The sequence below is a fragment of the Boleophthalmus pectinirostris genome, unplaced genomic scaffold (assembly GCF_026225935.1).
Source record: "Boleophthalmus pectinirostris isolate CB_2022bp ecotype Guang Dong unplaced genomic scaffold, ASM2622593v1 HiC_scaffold_23, whole genome shotgun sequence".
Taxonomy (NCBI): Eukaryota; Metazoa; Chordata; class Actinopteri; order Gobiiformes; family Gobiidae; genus Boleophthalmus; species Boleophthalmus pectinirostris.
Window position 1 is genome coordinate 27,815,314 of NW_026571207.1, and position 19,704 is coordinate 27,835,017.

The 19,704-nt window shown below is 37.1% G+C and overlaps 1 protein-coding gene across 1 annotated transcript; it reads right to left on the minus strand.

Annotated features, from left to right (window-relative positions):
- Positions 1 to 3,013: 3,013 nt before the first annotated feature.
- On the minus strand, positions 3,014 to 17,321 carry zgc:165573 (cysteine-rich and transmembrane domain-containing protein 1). The gene is made up of 3 exons (XM_020922555.2): positions 17,173 to 17,321; positions 10,945 to 11,213; positions 3,014 to 4,489 (listed from the first exon to the last, which is right to left on the minus strand). Exons 2-3 carry the CDS (start codon positions 11,192 to 11,194, stop codon positions 4,392 to 4,394), a joined length of 348 nt encoding a protein of 115 aa, XP_020778214.1. The 5' UTR covers positions 11,195 to 11,213; positions 17,173 to 17,321; the 3' UTR covers positions 3,014 to 4,391.
- Between the last annotated feature and the right edge of the window lie 2,383 nt (positions 17,322 to 19,704).

Sequence of the window (19,704 nt, forward strand, 5' to 3'; positions counted from 1 at the left end):
CCATATTTTTTGGGTCCCACTGATCGCAGTCCTGTCCGCTGCAGCTGACACACAGTGAGATTGCACTGCGCTAGCCTCTGCGATGAAGGCTCGTCTCTCATAGACTCTGAAGGGACCAAAATGGAGAACGAGCCACTCCAGAGCGCAGCCCGTTTTAGCCTCACGTCACCATAATGACAAAAACACTGTCAAAAAGTCCCACGTCCCTGTCTCAGGCCTCTCATCACCCCACACGACCAGTCCCACCCAGTGAGCCAGAAGAGAACGGCATCTTTCAACGTGCGGTTTGACGGACTTTGGAGAAATGAACTTTTTAAAAAAACAAAAGTGAAAAAAAGATGACTATATTTGTGGACAGTGGTATCTCTCTCACAGCATCGTTTCTTTTGGAATCGGGGCGCGGAGGAGGAGTCATATTAACTACTTATGTGTCCGATACACTGATTTCAGGATGTTGCGTAAACTGTAGATGCCGTAGTTTTGTACGTTTCAGTCGCGGTAGATTCGTGAGACTTTTCACACAAGGCACTTCTGTACAGAGCGATCACCACTCAACTCACGGTGAACCAGAAAACATGAAAAAGTTAGTATTTATTTGATAATTTCATTTATTTATTTATTCTTAGTACTATATGACAATCATGAATGAGTCACCAGTTATAGTCAAGATTACTGTTTATTTTCTTTTGTAAGATATGTAAGATTTTGTTTTGTATTATTATTAAGTTTTTTTGCTGCCAGGGCAAATAATAGTCACGCTCAAAAAGAATAATTTATGTAACAAAGTGTTTTAAAAAGCGGTTTATACTTTAAATAAAGTCTTTAAAACTGTGAAATGCGTTTTTTCGAGCTATATTTCGATGTACAGTGTATAGGTCTACCTTTATGCAGCACAGTAGAATATTGTTGAGAATATCAACTTTTATATTTCTAAGAGGAAGTGGCTTGTATGTGCAAAATCTTTAGCTGGTCTTACTACTACTAGACTTTTGTGGCACTACTCTCCGTATCTTTACAATATCGAGCCCCCAGTTTGATGTTTTTTTGATTGTTTTTTCGTTTTTTGGAAGCAGCAAAGAGATTTTCGTGTCCTAGAATCCGACAGCAGTAGCAGTAATGGATCCTTCTCACTGTGAAGAGACTCTGTGAGTGCTGGATGTCATAATAATAATAATAATGTACCAAATCAGTATTATCGAAAAAGGGTGATCGCGAAGCATTCACTGAAAACTAGAGACTCTTCTGAGAAAAAACTTATCAATAAAACATCATTGTTTACTTGGGCTGCGTGTGCTTCACTTCATCTTTTCTCTGGGTTTTTTGGAGTTTATTGACGGCTTTTCATCATAAGAACTTTTAGGTTTTGATCACAGCAGCAGGCCTGTATACTGCAGCATAGATCGATAATGTGTTATTATTTGATATGAACAAGATGGAAAGCTACATCAGAGTTTGCTATCACATTTATAAACACGCTATGGTTAAGTTAAAGGTATAATTAATATTTTATATAGATAATTCTTTCATCTGCATTTGACCCATGCGTCAATACAGCTGAGGCAACCTGGATGACTGTGGTGAAGAAATTGGAAGCCTTCTCCAGATCTTGATCCATGTTCAAGAACATTCAAAAGAAACCTTCCCAGACACAGAGAGACACCTCATAAAAAATCCACACACATGTAATCTTATATTATGTCTCGCTGTTTAACTGTTGGCAAGGCACTTCACCCATTATGCCTTTATGAATTTGTGTTCTTGCCAAGGCTGTGTTTCAAGTCAATACAGAGGTGCAAGCACGGAGTTGCAGAGGAGTCCCTGAAGAAAAGGTTTTACTAGCATATAGATAAAAGCACTGTAAAAGACGTATACCTTCTTCAATTACATTTACATTGGTGAGTCCTTAGACAATCTGTTGCCCACCTGTTTTTCAGCAACCAGAGTAAATTTGCTTAAGTACATCAACTCGTAAAACAGTCTGAATTGCTATCTGCTACCTTCAAACCCTATAGATGCTGTTAACTGAAATCAACATGGTTCAGTCCAAGGTAAAGAAAATTGTACCGAGCTCATCTTAACACATTATCAGGTCTAAAATATCATGTTTATATAAGGGCTTTGTATTAATATGAGATTCATCAGTGGTAGCAGGTAAGTCTAATGAGCTCATAAGCAAAATGTGTAGATTCATTTAGAGGTACGGTAAAGAAAAGTACTGACATCTGGTGGCAGAACATTAATGTAAATGATCAAACCCTTAACAAATAGTGAGAGAAAATACTGTAGATCAGAACATATTACATTATTATACATTTTATATGAATATTTAAAATTTGTAAAAGACGTTTTGCTATATAAAAAACTCTTTATACTCTTTAAAGTTATACCCATACCCAGAGTTTTGATTCATCCACATGTTTGAGTAACCATTTATTACTGTCTACATCTCTAGCCCAAAATGCTCTGTTCCACCTTGTGATGTCATGAAGGGGTAGACAAGTTAAAAGCTACCTTTCAACTTTAATTCACTAGCGAGTGGAAATTCCAGGACAGAAACTCTTCAAATGATTCTAGTGAAAATGTATGGAGTTTAAAAACACAGAGGAGCACTTCCTGTATTACCACATGTCATCACAAGGTGGAGTGTTTTCAGTTTGAGAGAAGAGATCAGCTTAGATAAGTACGGTTTGTGTGTTAAAAAGTTACTACATACAGTAATTACAGTCATGTGAAAAATACCATTGTAGGTATTTGGATAGATTATGAATTTCTGTTTATTTGTTATTGTATTTAGTCATTTTCTGTTTCCTTGGTATTAAATTAATCTTTATTCCGCACTCATGGTCAACAGTGGCTTCCGCGTAGGTCTAAAACGAACTGTAAACACTATCCCACACAACCGGTCCCTCTATAAATAGTTAAATAGTTGGCATCAATCTTTAAATCCCCCTCCTGAAATGTCACGTCTACATTATAATACAGTACAGTAAATACACACACCACAAACACAAGATAACGTGGGAATTCAATATTTTAATGCAAGATTTTTACTTAAAAGCAAAAAGGCATTTACATTACATTTGGTTTCTTCAGTTTTCACATTACCTTAGACTAGGTATTAAATATTATTTCCCATTAAATAAAAATAGCATTCATACACATGTAATTATTTTAAGATCACATTGAAATGAAACAAATGACCAACAGTCTACATAAATCAGTGACATCTTTAAAAATGCATTTGATTTCCGTTTGTGATTTCACCTGAACAATCATTGGCAAATATAGCCACTGTGCAAAAGAATAGGTGTTATAACAGTGGTCTGTGGCTCATTACTCGCCAAGGATTCACAGGATTCTGAAAGAGGCGGACTTGGATCAGGTTTAGTCAAGGGGAGCAGGTTGAAAGCAGAGCTAGGGTATTGATACTTTGCAGCTGATGTCATCAACAATCTGGGTTCTAACAGGAGGCACTGCTCCGTCTGTAGCGCTCAAGTTATCTGTGCTTTTTTTTAACACAATCCAACCATAAAGAACTGACTTAGTTGGAACTACAACAGGTGAGACCATCTTGTACTGTTAAAAAAGTCTCTCTCAAATTACATTAAAGTCAGTTTTTCATTCACGTTCAGCTTTTTTGTTCAAATTCTAAAATGAAAACATCCTCAAAATTTTGTATTTTCTTTTTCTTGAGTCTTCTAACAGTCTAAAAACTTATCAGGCTGTGTTTACTAATGTGTGCCTTGTGTCAGCGTGGTAACTGTTGAACATTCCTCCACAGACATAAATGCAGTACCCCTCCAGTGTGATAACACTGCAAAGTATCATAGTATTAGATGGACAGAGGGCCAGGCAGGAGTCATATCTTACAGAGGTAAAATCTTCATAAAGTGCCATAGAGCCTGAGTCTAACGTTACTGTGTGTTTGCATTGATGTGTGTCAATGGCATAGATATAATACAACAGTAAACGCTGTGCTGCTATTAGTAAGTCTACGTGGTGGACATACTGGGCCAGGATTAGACCAGGACTAAACCAGGTCTACATCAAGACTTAACCAGGAACCAAGTATGAATGCAGTCTGATATTGAGAAGCGTCATCCCGGAGGTGTAGAGTTTGAAGGAGTCACAGACTTGCCCCTGGACCAAGTCAGTCAAAGTCAGTCCGCGCTGTAGGCTACTCATCAAACTACTCTGGTGTTTTGGGGAGGACACTTCCCAATAGGATTTGTCAATTATTTATAGATAACCATAAGAGTGAGAGAGGGAGCAGGGCCGTATGATGGTTTAAGGCAAATGAGAGCAGGAGAACAGGAGAACAGGTGGAGGAGAGGGGGTCTGAGGCACAAATATGGGGGTCTTTGGGGTAATGGGGTTCAACTAAGTCAGAGTTATGTCAGCATGTCCCAAAGGCAGCAGCAGCACAGTGCGGTCCAACAAGCTGTCAGACACGTGTCATCGTCCCGCCTGCGATCCTCCACCACGTAGACTGCAAAAAAGAGAGAGAAAAAACGAAACAGGGTAAAATTAAACACAGGAGACAGGAACAAAGTGCGCCTCGGGTTGACAGCTACAGATGAAGGAGAAAGAGAAGGAGGCCAATTTGAAAACGCAATTATAGATTCCCTTTTCTGAAAATGATATGAAAGCGCAGAGGATTGGCTGGATTACACACTCCAGTCTGGAGCAGGGTTCAAGGGGAGCCGTGGCTGCTGTGATTTCGCTCTAATTATGCTCATCTTTGGAGGTATCGCCATGGTAATGTCATGGTAGCGCCAGGCAGGATCAGGCCCATGGTTATCACACAGAGGTTTCATTAAGGCAGGAATAGATGGGGCTAAAATATTGACTTATAATTATTATGCTACACTGAACACTCAAGTGCCTACAAACTAAAGTTGTAAAAAAAAAAAAAGTACACAGAGACAAATCGATACTAAAATTAGTCTCACAAATAGCCAATTTGAAAAGGTATCGATACTAAAGAAAATACTTAATTAATCCCACAAAGAGCAATTTGTTTGAGCAGTAAAAAAGCACATTGTTGTACAACCAAACATTCAAAACACAGTGGAGCAATTCTGAGCAAAGAGGAGCACTGAGGTCAATAAAGCACCCGATAAAAAACACATTACATCTACATAGAAATTATAGTTAGAAGATGAATGGCAGTTGGGGTAAAATAGTTAGTTTTGGAATAGGGAACTTGGCAACAGCCTGAAAAAGGCAGTATTTAAAAATAACATCATTAATATGATAGTCAGGTATGTGCAAGTTTACTTTGTAGTTATTAAAGGTCCTATATTACACAAAATTCACTCGTGTAAGATTTAGGCCATGTTATAATGCTGTTTCTCCCTCAAAAACATACCTCGAGTTGTGTTGTTTTACTAAAATATGTTTGAATAACCCTTTATTATTAGTCTGTCTACATCTCCAAAGCTCAAAATCCTCTGTTCCACCTTGTGATGTAATGAAGTAGTTTTCAAGTTAACAACTACCTTTTACCTTTTGTTTAGCAGAGATTGCCAATTCTAGAGTTGAAATTATCCAAATGATTGTAGTGATGATGTATTAAAAACTATTTAAAAACTGTGTGGAGCATTTCTTTTATTACCACATGACAGTGTTTTCTGTTTGAGAGAATCACTCAGCCTAAATATGCAGGATTTGTGTGTTAAACATATGTGAAAGAAACAAAACACAACTCTAGGTATGGTTTTGAAGAGGAAAGCGGATGACAACAAAGATCAGAAAACATCTTAATATAGGACGTTTAAGATAAACATGAATCAGTTACACTCATTCCTATTTTTTAACCAGGTTTAAACATTACAGATAAGTAAAATAAGCATCCTATTAAATCACATGTGGCAAAGTTTATTTATTGTTATTGCTTTTATTTTGTACGTTTTTACATTTTGAATCTTCTTACTCATTAATGGTACATTTCAAGGCTCTATCTCCCTATCTTATCTTATACATTAGAAAGTTACACAATTCTACCTCCAGTGGGCAGAGTAAATGAACCACCAACACTAAAGCATTGTAACCTTAATATGCAAAGTTACCAGAACCAGTTACATAATTTATAGATATGTTTAGCAGTGCCATCTTTCTCTAACCCTCATTAAAATGCACTACGGTCAAATATAAAAACATCAGTTCTCCACTTCAATAGTCAAATATCTAAATTGCAAAGTCATTGTGTTACTCTATTCTATCAGAAATCGTTGGCTTAAACAAATACATCTGCCCACCATTGTTCTGTGTGTTTAATTATTGATAATAAGAAGTCAAAGGCTGCTCTGGCTGTTACCAGCAGAGACGGGATCACCAGGGCGACAGTGATAGAAAGAGCGTTAACTGCAGTCCGTTAATGCACAATGGGCCTGAGCTGGTTAATGATTGGCTGATATTTGAGTAATGGGTGACTCAGGTGATGGAGATCGGGCTTTTGATCAGTCAAGAGGGTTAACCTGGATAAAGCTGCGGGAACTCAAAACTAAAAGGATTTGTTAACTAGAAAAACAAAAGTATTTTAACGTGCAAGAGAGTTAACTCCAACTGCACTCAGTGGTCAAAGGTTGAGGTCATAGATGCTTTTTATAAACTGTAACATTAGATATGATTTATTGCAGATTGACTTGGCAGGAGACAATATTACATGTTATCTTGAAATCAAAACAACATAAAACATACCCATAAATGTTAGCATCATAAATACACAAAATCAAATGATAAAATACAAAGAACCCGGCCCCAGATAAGCGGACGAAAATGGATGGATGGATGGAAAATACAAAGAAACAATGACTACGTGTAGCTCCTACTACAGAATAAAATCATTGGGTTAATTCATCAAAAAAGCTTATAGTTTTAGGAGGCCACAGTTGTGATTAAAAGGACAGTATCTTCCCATTGTTGATCTAAACAATGATAGTAATTCTATGTTATTAATATAAATGGCTTAAAAAGGTGCACTATGTAACTTTTCTAGTGAAACATAAACCACTTGCTTGTCTCCATGGAGATGTTATTGCTTTGACTGGAATGTTCACAGTATGGCATTAAACATATTTATCTCCATGGAGACAATAAGGTGACACTACCAGGCCAAGTTATAAATTGAGCAATTATAAAACCAGTAATTAAAAAAAAAATCTTCATTTAAGTTTAATGCCATGCAGTGGAACATTTCAGGCAAAGTAAAAACATCACCATGGAGACAAGCAGCTAGCAGCTCCCCAGCATCAGAAAAGCTGATGCAGATTTAATCCCATTACAGTTGAGCCACCTTTGGGTGCAGCCCCGAGCTCCTCTCCTGTTTACTGCATACAAACATACAGAGCTATGAGGTAATAAGGGGTAAGTTCTTTTATATGAACGGTGTCTGTATGGCGTGTTTCTGAGCTGTGGGCGCTGAAGAGAGTGGGGAATGGAAATCAATTAGTATGACAGCTAACAACTCAAAGCTAAAGGTGAAATGAGCTATGGATATTTTCAGTCAGAATCTGTATCTGATATTTGTCTATCTTATGTGATGATACTTTCCGATAAGCAAGGCCAACAAATTGAAGGAAAGTCGTAGTAAAGTCAGAAATTCACTTTTTAATGTGTGTAAACATAATAAGAAAATCATTGTATCTGGTATTACACATTATATATTATGATTGTGTAAACATATTTCCATTGTAACTCACAGGAAATGACACATAAAAAACTGGGGACTTCCTAACGTTGGAACAATACAATATATAAAAACTTTTTAAAAAGTAAAAATAATACAATACAAAGTAAATACATTCTCTGCTATCAGCAATACTAATATTTACACTGATATTCTGTCCACTGCTAATTATGGAAAGTCTTAGGTAACATTATAGTCACTTGTTTTTCCTCTGCCAGTCCTTAATCCTTGACCTTTCAAACTATTACACGTTTCCATTGTTCAAAGTTCAACATTAATGTCTAGAGCCCGACCGATATGGATTTTGTTGTGGCCGATATGAAACGGATATAATGGGAGTTGGAGCTGCCGATAGCCGATATAATCACCGATATATTTAGTGATGTAAAAATTCACTGTAAATCTTGAATTGTTTAAAAAACTTAGGTTTGGCTCTAGTGGATTCTAAATTGGGTTTATTTAGGCAACATTTATTGTTATTCTGACTCTTTATATCATATTTATGTCATATTTACAGACAGTAGATTGGCCTAATGGCATTTTTGCATCACATTCTAGCTACTAGTGATGGGTATTCCAGTTTTTTTTTGGAAAACCGGCTCTTTTGGCTCAGCTCACTAAAGCAGCTGGCTCTTTCGGCTCCCAAGTGACTCTTGAGATTGTTTTGTTGCAAGCAGGACTAAACCAGAACTGAACCAGGACTGAAAAAGGACTAAACCAGGACTAAAACAGATTTAAACCATGTGTGAAACAGGACTAAACCAGAACTTAACCAGGACTGAGTGTCGGACTCGATTTCTATCTCTCTCCCTCATTCGAGCCCAAGATTAGTCCTGGTTTATTTATTTTATACTGAACTGCCGCCAAATATGCACTTTTTTTTATCCTATGCACACGCAGATTTCTGAAAGTTTCGTTTTTAGCCCCTGCTGCTGTCAAACTACGGGTCTACCTGCGGTTTGAAGAGAAAAAGTGAGAAAAAGAGAAAACACGGCTCCCAATAAGAAACATTCCGGATCTAAGAGCCGTTTCGATCGTGATCGACCCATAACTCCTAGCTAGTAAACTATCGCTATTAGCCTTTAGCCGTAAAAACGTGCGCACCGCGGTAATTAATTATATGCATAAATGTGGATCATTCACACGTCTATTCACAGTTCATTTACATATCAATACTGGTCCAGTAACAAATATACGGCCAATACAGTCACTTTACAATAGACCAATAGAAAACAGCCTGTTTATGTGTGAAAGCTACAGCAGCTAACCGCTAACAAAACCTAAACTAGCTTCAAAGTCGATGTATTTCCAACACTCACCGCTCACACAGGCTCCTCCTCACATCACAAGTCTGCACTAATAAATGTCCTTTTAATCCAGACTCAAACCGATTGTCCGTAAAAAGAATATAATCTCAGTGTCGCGCACCGCTGCGGGTGTAAACAAACACACGCGAGTGAAGTGACGTCACTCTGGTGGTGTGTTCAGGGACAGTACGGACACAGACAAATTACACCGCAGATAAATACTGGTGCGGAGCCACATATTAGGACATTTATCTGTCTGTAAATTGGATTAAATGAACATAATGTAGAGAGTCTAAGCTTTATAACGAGGTATAACATGCCCACGTGAAATATCGGCCCATATCAGCGAGCATATCGGCCGATAGCCGATATGTCTCCAGGTGCCCATATTGGCCGATAATATCGGCCGGCCGATATATCGGTCGGGCTCTATTAATGTCATCAATAAAATAAAGAAGCTTCCACAATTATGGTGACCTATTTAAACTTAAGAGTTTCACTATAATACTGATCTTTCCCTTTCAGTCTGTCTGGAGATGTGAATAGTTGAGTAGTGGAGGTCACTCAGTACATGCACTGATTTCTGACTTCTTGTTTTCACCTACAACCAAATATTAGTTTAATACGGCTACAATATAAAAAGCTATATTTTTGTTAATCTGAACAGTTGGTTTTAATTTGTACATTGCAGTTCAGTTGCGTAACTAGAATTTTAACTAGGGTTAAAATAGACTAATATTCAGTCATTTCTAACTGTTTGCTTGATCAGCTTGATTCTTAAAGGTTCTATATTACACAAAATTGACTCTTGTGAGCTTTACGCCATGTTAGAATGTTGTTATATCATCAAAAAACACCTGGAGTTGTGTTTTGTTTCATTAACATATGTGTGAGTAATCCTGCATTACTAATCTGTCTACATCTCCAAAGCTCAAAATGCTCTGTTCCACTTTGTGATGGCATGAAGCCGTAGTATTAAGTTATCCTTTACATTTTATTGAGTAAAAAATCATCCAAATGATTCTAGTGAAGATGCATGACATTTAAAAACACAGTAAACACTGAACACATGACATCACAAGTTGAAATAGAAAATAAGAAAATCTGTGTTTTCAGTTCGAGAGAAGAACTCAGCCCAAAAATACACATTTAATTTGTGTTTGAATAAAATAAAATAAAACACAACTACAGGTAGATTTTTGAAGAAACAACAATATAACATAGATCAGAAACTAGCACAGTGTGGGTCCTTTAATCAAGTGGTTTTCAATCAATCTCCTGTAAATTGTAACTCTGAAAGAAATTTGGCCATTTGTGTGTGTTAAATGGCAATAATTATAATCATTGCCATTATTATATATATATATATTATATATATATATAGTAGTAGTAGTAGTAGTAGTAGTAGTAGTAGTAGTAGTAGTAGTAGTAGTAATAGTAGTAGTAATAGTAGTAGTAGTAAGTAGTAGTAGTAGTAGTAGTAGTAGTAGTAGTAGTAGTAGTAGTAGTAGTAGTAGTAGTAGTCACATTAGAGCAATAGCATTTGCATTGGCATTAGCATTGCCTAGCCCTACTTTGCAGTTATGTTTTTTTGTTTTTTTTATTACAGCCGCAGGATCATCTGGTAATTTCTCCAAAAGAAGTTGAATTTCCATTATTGTAAAAATAACCATGACACTGTGATCAGAAAAATTAAAAATGTGCATATTGTTATCTACAAGATAATCACTTCCTTACTACACATTTTTGGTTGATATTCTGCATGTTAATAATATAATAATAATAAATATATATATATATATTTTTTTTTTCAGGAGACTCAGAGATGCTTTACAAAACAAATACTAAAACAGTCAAAAGAGCAACAGACAAATAATACAGTAAAGAAGAAAAAACAGTGAATCATATATAGAGAAAAAAAATGAAACATTAAAACCTAGCACCCACCTGTGTTTTTGGGAGCCTCCCCATACATTGGTCCTGGTGGTGGTCCCCCTTGCCAGTATTGCGGTTGTCCTGGGTAGGGCTGGTACGGCGGTTGACCAGTGGCTGGGTACCCTTGTGGGGGGAAACCCTGTGGGGGGTATTCCTGTGGTGGGTACCCTTGTGGCGGGTAGCCCTGTGGAGGAGGTGGGCCCTGGGGTGGATATCCTGGAGCGGTGGCGCCACTGTACGGAGGGGGCTGCTCAAAATTCATCTCTGCGGTAAGCGATGACCTAAGACATAAAAATGAACAGGGTTTTATTATAATGTCGAGTAAACACAATTACAAAGTCTATGCAGGCGCCTGTGTATTCATCATTGTCAGTTTGCGAAGGAAAACGCATTTGCCATTTCCTATGTCCACGGTTTAATATCGCTCCACGGCGGATCCAAACAAGAGAAAGTAATAATGCCCCAACTATATCTAACAATACCAGGCTGCAGTTAATCATCATATTTGAACAATAACATTATAGCAAGGAAACATGGAAAGCAAACACCGCTGAAAAATGTGGATCTGTCACCTGTTATTGTAATTAAAAAACGCAATTAGATTTGAATAAGTTATGAGTGCTGGTGGTCTAAGGAGAGTGAGGTTTCTCAAACTGTGGTACAAGGCCCACTAGTGCTACACAAGCTCATTCAGGATGTACGCAGGTTCCTCTACAGTTCTTGTCTTTATCCACTTTTTTGTCCTCATTTGGGTTAGTTAGTTATTTAGTTCTTATAGTCCTGATTTATACGTGGTGGTATTTGGAAAGCCAAATATTTCAATTGGTGTGTGAGAGGTTTCAGTCACTTTACTAAAATAAATAGTTTAGTTTACTACTCAAAAGGAAGCCCTACAATGCAAGTAGATAAATACAAATGCTTCTGTCATTGTGGTACAGCAGCCAATAATCAAAACTGATAACTGATACTAACCCACACCTCTACTTTGAACTACAACGAATGAGACACGTTTGAGTCTGACATCGCTTGCATTTTTGAGGGTTCAGGAGCTGTCAAACCTCGCCTGCATCCTGTTTGTTTGCAGAGTGATGAGTAAAAGAATGAAGGTAGATTTGCATGTGTTTAGAAGTCTGGGATGAAGAGGAGGTGCTTATGTGTTAGGGCTTATAGGGCTCCAGGCTGACGCTCTTGGCTGTGTGTTGGAGTGTATCAAGTGTACACAAAAAACCCTCTGGAGTCGCATTAGAGCAGAAATCCTCTGTGTCTCACCACAACACAACAATGCAGACTGGGCTCAGGGGATGCAACCACTTCTCAGTACAGGCCACAGCAGACACAGGCATCTACTGTGGATGTCTTTCATTGTCTCCTATGTAGGCCTAATATAATAATTTCTATAACAACTTATCGTTCAAATCTGGAACTATATTTTTGGGGCTCAATGTCTGTCATGTGTATGTGTGGGGAATATCTGGTTATTATATATTTTTTTGTATTATTACTACTATTATATGATTTGAGCAGTAGAGCGTAGAGTAAATTATGGATGGATTTATTATAGATGAGATTATAGATACTAAATAAGTACCCGAAGAAAGAAGCCTGTCATGATATAGTGCTACATTGAAATATTGATATAAACGATGATATTGAAACTACTTTAAGCCACTGACACAAAGCAGGATAATCCCAGTAAACCAATTTTTAAACAGAAAGTATCATTAAAACTCTTAGCTGCAACAGATAAATGGCAAAATGAACTGATAATTGGCCACAGCAATTATTTATTCTACCCTCTACAGCCAAAATCTTACTGCATTACATAAAAAATTGCTAGAATCTCCTTACTACTGCAAAGAAAAAGTACCCATAATAAATGTTGAGCCCCAAAATATATTGTTTGAGCATTTATATATTGAACGATAACTGGATAAAGTACATATTGTGAATACATTTATAAACAGGCAGTAGGATAATTTAGCTTTAGAGTTGCCAGTTTCAATGTTTCAATGTTCAATGTTCAATGTTCAATTTATTGTGTTATTGGACAAATGTAGTATTTATTAGCAAAAGATTAAAATTTTCCCTATTGGATCTGCATCGTAATACAAAACCCAGAATTCATGTTTCAGATTATATTTTAAATTTGGACATTTTTCAGTTTGAGAGACAGATTGCTGGTGTTCTATGGATAAAAAATCTAGATCTAATCAATAACAGTGATTTGTTCTATCTTTAATGGATTTTCTGTTATTTCTTAAACAAAATGTAAACAACATAGAAGTCCTCTACACATTTGCAAGTGTTGATCTTGTAAACTTGATACAGTTAGGCAGAAAAATTATAATAATATATAGAGATTTCTTTCAATTTTAATTTTTTTTTCATGTCATAAAGTAACATCTGTCTTGCCCTAGTATATATTTTATGACATCAGATCAGAGACTGTATGCTTTCTGTATGCAATTATAGATCTTAAATTCTTAAATGCTTGTTAACTTTACTGTGATGGTACACTCCGCTCCGGTAAAGTTGTGAAAAGCAGCTCGGAATGCATAAGGTAAATGAGGAATTGGACCATCACAGTTTAAAATCACATTTTTAAGACAGTACACACCTTCCACCAATACACTACAACTGAGCAGGTTCAACATCGCAGTATTTTAATTTTGCGGTTATGAAACTGCCCCCAAAATCTACATAATAATCTGCACACAGCTGCTGCCTTCTGTCCCATTGTGAGTGTGAAATCATCATATTGCACAAAATGAAAAGCGGAGCATGAGTTCGCAACATCAAGCAAAATGACTCAGGTTTCAATCATAGCAGGATCGAGTCTGGAAGTGATAACATAGATTACGTTGGTGTGTTTTTAAACCAGATATCGGGCTGTGTCATGCTACAGGCGAGGCTAAGCAAATGAAGTCATATATTACTAAAACACTTAGAGCAAACTGACTTCTGTGCATGTCTGATATTTAGCAAACATTTTAGCTTTCTACAGGAGGTTTGAAAGCATGTTTGCATGACACGTGGACTCTTAAGGGCATTTGTTTCACACGAGAGGAGCATTCAAAGCAAACAAGCTCTAATGGATTCTGATGTGGTAATTAAACTCCATTAGCTCAGTACAAGAGGATAAGAAGAAAAGGAAGTGAAGGAGAGTGAGGATTTAGGTTTCCACTTTGTGTTCACTATAAACAGACAACAAACTATGAGTACAAACTATGAGACAGAGCAAGGAGAAACTCAAGGGTGTGTGAGATATTATAGGTCCTATTATGTAAAAATTGACTCTTGTAAGCTTTAAGCCATGTTGGAATGTTGTTATCTCATCAAAAACATGTGTTTCATTCACCCATGTTTAAGAAAGCCTTTATTATTAGTGTGTCTACATCTCCAAAGCTCAAAATGCTCTGTTCCAACTTGTGATGTCATGAAGCGGTAGTTTTCATGTTAACAACCACCTTTTACATTTTGTTCAACAGAGATTGGCAATTTCAGGGCTGAAATCATTCAAACAATTCTAGTGAAAGTTTATGGAGTTTAAAAAACACAGTGGAGCACTTCCTGTATTACTACATGACATCACAAGGTGGAACAGTGTTTTCTGTTTGAGAGAAGAACATAGCCTTGTCCTGCATTTGCAGTTTTCATCATCCCCCTGTCTCTGCCTACGGCTGTGTTATTTGTGAATATTAAAAACACATGTGAGTGGGTCATAGGCAGGGTTTATAAATGCTGTGAGGGGGCAGTGTCTATTAGTTTTACAGGTTTGAGCCATAAGCCAGTGGTTTCTGTTATTAAACTCTCAGTCAATCAATATTGCCATTTAAAATGAACACCATTTATATATGTATGTTCTATTATATCATAAAATATTACTCTTTCATTTATTAAAATTATTTTTTACATTAATAGTATTCCTATTAGTTGAGCAAAAATCTGTATGTCCGCACATGAATATGTGCTCACTAATTTGATCATTCCTTCTTTCCTGTATTTTTCTGTGTTTCTGTGTTCTCTTTCATTGTGTTAATTAGAATTGTGGAAAGTAATGGTTTTCATCTTTCTTATTTCATGTATTTATTTGTTATAAATATTTCCAGGTTCACATCACATAAATATGAAGAAAGTCATATTTTTATCACATCTTAGACAATCACGTCCTTATCTTTAACTCGACTGTTTTAGCTCTAAAGGAAAATACACACTCTATTATTTGGTTCAAGGTGTGTGTAGACAATTCACACTGACCCTACTGTTATTGATCAGTTACATAAGGACGCAGGTGTTAGCCTTGGAAAGAAGAAAAAAGGTATTAATTTATTTTAATAATAATGATTCCTTGTACTTGTCATGAGCACTACAGGCCTGCTGAAGCCTCTCAAAGCACTACACTAGAGTTATTATTCATTCTCTCCATATATTCAATCATCTGTGTAGCCTCAGCTGCCCTAGGGCAGACTGACAGACACGAGGGTGCTATTCTGTTGCTCTGTCCCCCACCAATCACCCCATATTTATACCAGGAGATGGAACTTGGAGTTGGGAGTCAGTGCTCTAACCACTGAGCCACTGTTGCCTCAAGCTTAATTCTGTTTTGAACATTATTGTTTTGGGACTAGTGTCCTCAAACTTACTCTGTTGTGTCCGAGGGTCATGTCTGCATGCATAAAACAACACATACACACGTGCTTATGAAGATGCTTTTTGAAGCCATTGCTGAAATTGTTATAAATTGTAAATGCACTCTGCACTGTGACTTCTTGTAACTCCATGTCATCAATTGTTTAGCACATCCATAACCCATCAACCTAAAGAGGCTCTTGTCTGACAGATGGCTGGGTCCCTCGGTATCTATAGTAACCACGGTCCAATGGGAAAACAACAATCCCTGTTGTATTGATTCCACCTAAAGCCTGGGGATGCTGTAATGTAACCCAATTAACACTCACTCCCCTATCTGTACCAGTTCAACTGAGACATTTCAGTCGCACCCTGGTCTTTGCACCCTTCACACCAACTGTGATGGCTAGCATTACTGATAGAGACTGAGTAAGGCTTGTTTCAATGGCCTTTTCAATAGTGAGTAATCCGAGAGCGATAAGGACGGTCAAAGCATCACCTTGAGCTAAGTGTACCAGTGGTTTCGATTACACTTTGAGAAGAACCCGTTCACAAGTCACAGAGAAGTCACAGAGCAGTGCTAGGAAAACTGATTTACATATGGAGTGTGTTACTGTTAGCAGCGGCAGCAGCTAGACCATGTTTTCACATCAGACAGTGGTAGTATCAGGGAGAAACCAGCACAAGAAACAAGTCCCTTAAAACAGTACACTACTATCAACCGTTACTGCAATATTTTGGATGATACCAAAAATGTAGTTAATTAAGATAAGTATTTTTTCTAGTACTTACTACTTTTAGTACACATTACTTGGCTACTACTTCAGTTAAGTGTCCTGTCATGTTATCTTACTAACATATAGTGTGTGATGTCATTCACCATTGACCGATCTTTGTATTGATCTTGGATAAAACTCAAAATTAAATAATGAAGTATTATAAAGATAACTAGATAATTGTGGTCCTTAGAATAAAATACAGATGCTTGTTGTGTGAAATAGAAAAGAGCCATTGTGTGACTATACCCAATTAATAGGGCAAGCAGCTTAGGTGATAGGTCTATACAGAACAAATTGTTCAAATTGTTGCTGGCTGCAGATACATTTACACTCACGCGTTATTGTTATGTTGTTATGAATTGTTATTTGCATTGGAGTTTCCATTACACAAATTTGGTCTGACTTTACTTTGCTGTCTTTGCATAGGCTTGACCTGACTAAACCACAAACAAAAATACACTTAAAACATCAGAGGAAATAGCAGGTGAAAATGGTTACGGAAAAACTGAAGAAGAAAGAGGTAACCCAGGCCACAATTTCTCACCATCTTACTACATCACATAACATTTCCCTCAATAAGATGGGTTACAATTAAGCTTTTTACAGTGCAATAATACTGTAACTGCTATTATGAGCGAGTGAGAATGCTATGTTAAGGTTAGTAAAGTTAGTATTATTATTTGTTAGCCAAATAAGCCGTATTTTGTCATATTACGATTTACTATTTATGATGAAGTAGCACCTGCTTGAAGGCCACAACCCACTCCTCAGTTTTTACCCTGAGTTCACAAACAACATGTAAAATCCGTTAATACAAATTGATCGCACTTACCTTCAATTAGAAATGCAATCCGACGCCTTGCTAATGTTATCAAACGTCGCAAAAATAAATACGCGTGTGTCGTTTTTGGCGTATCACTCTATTCAACCGCTGCGTGCAACTCGATGCTCAGTGAAAACTCAGCAGCCCACACCATCACTGTGACGGGGAGGGACCGCGTCAGGAAACAAAGACTCTGATTGGCTTTCAGAGCTGTCAGTCGTTACTTCAGCCAATAGAGTGTGAGTTTAGGGGGAAATGGGGCGTGAGTGGGAAAATCGTTGACTTCACGATCAGGTGACTTGAGTGTGTGATAAAATAGACCAACATCACTGGGTTAACAATGACGCGACTATTACGAGTGGAAACACTGCCGTACAACAGACAATAGAGTAGTAATTTACAACTGGCCACTAGACAAAGTCATACGGGAATTATTAACTAACCAGGACAGGGTGGCAGATCAATCTTTTTAATTCTTGCATGCATTCTTGCATTATACTAAATTGTCAGTTGCTTATATGGCCAAACTGCCTTCAATATAGTTTGCATGTGACCATTCATAACGCTTATCTGTCTGCGCACCATGCTGCGCACTAACTATTGTCATGCAATACAGCTGTTTGTCCAGCAGATGCCACCCTACTACCAGTCTAGCACCATCTAGTAAGCACTAGAAATTCCTGGAACTGCTTTGTGGACATTTTGTGACTTTAATTAGACCCTCGTGGGTTATATTTGGTTGTTAGGACTGAATGTAAAGAACGCTTGTAGTGCAACTACACCTACTATGAATGCCTCTGAGAATAATAGGCAGTTATACATAGACGTCATGTCTTATAATTCTTGTTGTTTATAATCTAATATAATATGTATCTATCTCTATCTATTTATCTATATCTATCTATCTATCTATCTCTATATATATATCTATATCTCTATATCTATATCTATATATATATATATATATATATAGAGAGAGAGAGAGAGAGAGAGAGAGAGAGAGAGAGAGAGAGAGAGAGAGAGAGAGAGAGAGATAAAATCCTTGTCCTACTAATGTAATTGTAATAGTAGCATTATCATATTATTTTATATATAAAAGAGTGACCATTTACCATTTTATTATAGGGCAAAAATGTAAAATGTTTCACCCATAGGTGGTAGAAAAGCTATGAAACTAAACGTCTCAATAGGAATGTTAGCAGCTCGAAGTCTTAAACTATGACTTTTTAGCATGGTTGTTAAGAGATCACCAGACTTAAAGGTGCACTATGTGACTTATTGGTGGAGGATCTGCTACCTACTTGTTTCTATGGAGCTGTTATTGTTTGTCTAGATGTTCCATGGCAATAAACTAGGCCAGGCTACAGATCAGATCCATGGAGAGGCACCACACTGCGAGTAAGGATGCATGCATCAAGCAATATAAACACAGTAAATTAAATTGAAGATAATGTGTTTAATGCCTTACTGTGGAGCATTAAAGTTAAAGCAATACAGCCTCTGTGGAGACAAGAAAAACACATAGTGCACCTTTAACATCAGTTATATGACTTTGTTGATGGAGATTCTTCCTGTTACTTATTCTGTTATGACAACATTTACTGCTTGACTCAGAGCTCATGTGGACACACCACTGGCCTATATCTAACTCTGTCAATATGTTAACTATTTTATATGACGCCACCTAACCCAAGTAAATAGTTTATAAACACTACTACTTGCAAATGAACAAAGGGAATAGTCGTGCATCCACCCTCAACAGAGCACAAAAAGTTCCTGTACTGTCCCTGTACTGGTGCATATGTGCCTGATATTCAAGAGGTGATGAGATTATGAAACATCATAGCCTATGGTGTGAATGAATATAGTAGTATAACCAGACTGCAGCTTCCACTCGTTTGATTCTTTAGGGGTGCGCTGTGTAACTTTGCTCCCGGGGAGTTGCTACACACTTGTCTCCCTAGAGATGTTATTGCTTTGCCTTGTAAGTCCCTCCCTTACAGAATTAAACATATTTATCTTTTTATCTTGCATCTATTCAATTACATATGTTTTCGAAAGCTAAAAAAGGGTCACCTGTTTAGACCAATTTAATGCCATACTAAAGAACATTCTAGGACCCTCTTTCAGAAAAGTTACATGGTTTTAGAAATAGTGTTAGGAGATTATGCTTAAGGAGTGTAGTGGAAGGACTGGATGAGTGGGTTGAAAATGGTGTCATGTCACTGTGCTGACATATGCACAATGTTTACAACAGCAGGGATATGTAAAGGTCCTATATTAAACCAAATGGATTCTTAAGAACATTTAAGCCATGCTACCTCCTCAAAAACATACCTAGAGCTGTGTTTTGTTTTATACATAGATGTTTGAGTAATCCAAGTTTATTAGTCTCCAAAGCTCAAAACTGTCTGTTTCTCCTTGTAATGTCATGTAGTGGTAGTTTTCAAGTTAACAGCTACCTTTTATTTTTAGTTCAGTCGACAGTAGTAGGCAATTCCAGGGCTGAATGATTCTAGTGAAGGTGTATGTAGTTTAAAA